Raw genomic sequence first — 2,906 nt, 5'->3', positions numbered from 1 at the left:
CCCCCCCGCTGCTGTCGCTGTCGCTGTCGGTGTCGCTGTCGCTGTCCGCGGTGTCCCCATAGCGGTCCTGCACTGGGGGGGGGCACACGGAGACCCCTCACAGCTCTGCCCGGGGTACCCCAGGCCCCGCCCCCTCCCGGTAGCCCCGCCTTCTCCCGGTAGCCCCGCCCCCGCTCACGCCGCTGCAGTTCCTCGCGCCGTCGGTACCGCGCGTAGCGTTGGGCGAAAGCCGCGTTCACGCGCAGCTCCGGCGCCGCCATTTTCCCCCGCCCCTTTGCGTCTCACTTCCTCTACGTCACTTCCGCTGCGCCTCACTTCCGCTCCCCGCCTCTCTTAAAGCGGCCACGCGTTGGGCCCCATCCCCTCCAGAGGCTGATTGGCTGCGGTGCTTGGGGGGGGTGGAGGGGGGCGGGATTCGGGATTCGAAACATCGCGCGGGAATCATCGCCCCCCCCCCCAAAATGAAACCCGAACAAAAGGGCGGGAACAGCGCGGTCACAGCTGTGGGCTTTATGGGGAAACCCTGCGAGGGTGGGGGTCCGGGGGGGGCCCGTGGGGGGTCCGTGGGGTTGTGGCCCACGGCGGGGCTCCCGGGGTCCTCAGGCGGTGCGCAGCTGGTAATCTGCGGGGAGAGAGGCGGTGAGGAAGGGGGTTGGGCGGACCTGCGGGGTCCACGGTGTTTTGGGGGGGGGTGGTCCCGGCCCCCCCCCCCGCCGGCTGTAGCGCCCCCCGGCCCCCCCCCCCCCCCCCCCCCCCCCGGGGCCCTCCCTGCCCCGCCCCGGGGGGGCCCACCGGGGGGGGCGAGGAGTGGGGAACCCTCCAAGGCGCCACCATTGTCTGCGTCCGCCTGTTCCATCCCCCAAAACCCGTTGCGACCCCTCCCTGCACCCCCCCCCCCCCCCGTCCACGTGTCCCCCAAAGCGCAGGAGCCACCCCCAACCCCTCCCCCGCGGTGCCGCCCCCCTCCGTCCCTGCTGTGTCACCTGGATGCCGGACACGGTGAAGTAGGGGATCTCGAAGCGCACCGCGATGGGCGGCCGCCCCTCGTCCTCCTCCTTCTCCACGCTGGGCAGCCCCAGGTGTGCCCGCAGCGTGTGCTCCTTCCCGCCCTGCCGACGGGGAATGCGGACACTGCGACGGGGGGACGTCGGCACGGGGGTGCGGGGACGTGGGATGCGAGGACACGGGGACATGGCTGTGGAGTTGTGGGGACGTGGGGACATCGCCATGGGGATGAGGGGACACAGGGATGTGAGGATATGGGGACGAGCGGGATATGGGAATAAAGGGGGCAGGGGGATGTGGGGTGACGGGGACATCTCCGTGGGGACAAAGAGGCTTGGGAGAGCTATAGGGACACGGGAATGGAGAGCTTTGGGGACATGGGGACAGGACACAGATGGAGGATTCAGGGACACGGGGACACAAAGCTCGGGGATGTGGGGACGCGGGGACGTGGGCACAGGCACGCAGGGCTGCCCGGACCAGGGCTGCAACATGGGGACATGGGGGCGGTGCTCTCACTGGGAAGGATTTGATGGCCCAGATGACGACGTTCCTCTCGGGGACGTAGCGGGCAGCGCCGGCGCTGGCCTTGAACCGCGGCGAGTCGGCGTCGCTGGGCACCGGCACCGCGATCTCCACGCCGGTGGCCACCGACTGCTTCTTGAACTGCCCCTTGGCCTGCCGGAGCGGCACCTCGTCACCGTGATGTCGCCCCACACGGCACCACCAAGATGTGACGGCGCCGGGTGCCACCGTGAGCACGGCGCCATCGTAACTGTGGTCAGCGATGTCACTGCGACCAGGACGTCACCAAAGAGGGGTCTCCAAGGCCTCACTGTGCCGTGACCTGGCCCTGAGCTCCCCCTCCCCACGCCCCCCCCACGCCGACCTTGACGAGGATCTCGAGGCGGCTGTGTGAGAAGCGCTCGATGACGGACTCGATCCAGATGAGCGGCTTGGCAGCGGTGCTGAGGCGGTACGACATCAGCTCGAAGTCGCCGTCGGGGGGGATGAAGGAGATGGTGCGGTCGTTGTCAAAGCGCGAGAGCCGCACGCATTGGTGGAACTTCACGTCCTCCAGCTCCACCGATTTGTTGGTGCCCCCTGGGTTGGGTTGGGTTGAGTTGAGTTGGGTTGGGTAGGGTTATGTTGGGTTGTGTTGGGCAGGGTTGAGCTGGGTTGAGTTGAACTGGGTTGGCTTGAGTTGTGTTATGTGTTGGGTTGAGTTGGGTTGGGTTGGGTTGAGTTGAACTGGGCTGGTCTGAGTTGGGTTGGGTTGAGTTGGGTTGAGTTGGGTTGGTTTGAGTTGGGTTGGGTTGGGTTGGGTTGGGCTGGGACCCCCGTTCCCCCCGCGCCCCGCAGCCGCACTCACTGCCCGTCAGCTCGAAGAGGACGCGGTCGTTGAGGCCGAGGCGCAGTTCGGGCATCCCCGAGAGGAAGACCTTCAGGCGGATGCTGCCCACCACCTCGCTGCGCACCACGCTGCCGCTGGCGCTCACCTGCACCAAAGCCGCAGCCGCTGCTGTTTTTGGCAGCGCCGCAGCCCGGCTCCGTCGCCATCGGCCCTTCCTGGCCCCATCCCAACTCCCAGCTCTGCTCCCATCCTTCCCAGCCCCAAAACCACCAGCCCATCCACCCCCCTCAATCCCATCCTCATCCCATCCCCGACCCAAACCCAATGCCATCCCAATCCCAAACCCGACCCACACTAATCCCCATTCCATCCACATCCCGAACCCCATCCCATCTCATTCCAATCCCAATCCATTCCCAACCCAATCCCATCCCAATCCCCAGCCTATCCCAATCCCAGTCCCAAACCCACCCAATCCCACCCCATCCCCAATCCAAACTTCATCTCCTCCCCATCCCAATCCCAAACCCAGAGTCACAGAACCGCC

General features: G+C 67.1%; 1 protein-coding gene across 1 annotated transcript; it reads right to left on the bottom strand.

Moving 5' to 3' along the window:
- On the bottom strand, positions 1 to 2,690 carry LOC122193442 (AP-1 complex subunit mu-2-like). The gene is made up of 6 exons (XM_042894224.1): positions 2,378 to 2,690; positions 1,895 to 2,109; positions 1,525 to 1,683; positions 984 to 1,109; positions 179 to 622; positions 1 to 72 (listed from the first exon to the last, which is right to left on the bottom strand). The coding sequence occupies exons 1-5, from the start codon at positions 2,688 to 2,690 to the stop codon at positions 296 to 298; spliced, it is 1,140 nt and encodes a 379-aa protein (XP_042750158.1). The 3' UTR covers positions 1 to 72; positions 179 to 295.
- Positions 2,691 to 2,906: the final 216 nt, after the last annotated feature.

Source organism: Lagopus leucura, unplaced genomic scaffold (genome assembly GCF_019238085.1).
Source record: "Lagopus leucura isolate 7727_CA_CO unplaced genomic scaffold, USGS_WTPT01 34559-0_obj-0_obj, whole genome shotgun sequence".
In the NCBI taxonomy this organism is placed as follows: Eukaryota; Metazoa; Chordata; class Aves; order Galliformes; family Phasianidae; genus Lagopus; species Lagopus leucura.
This window is presented reverse-complemented; position numbering and strand designations above follow the sequence as displayed.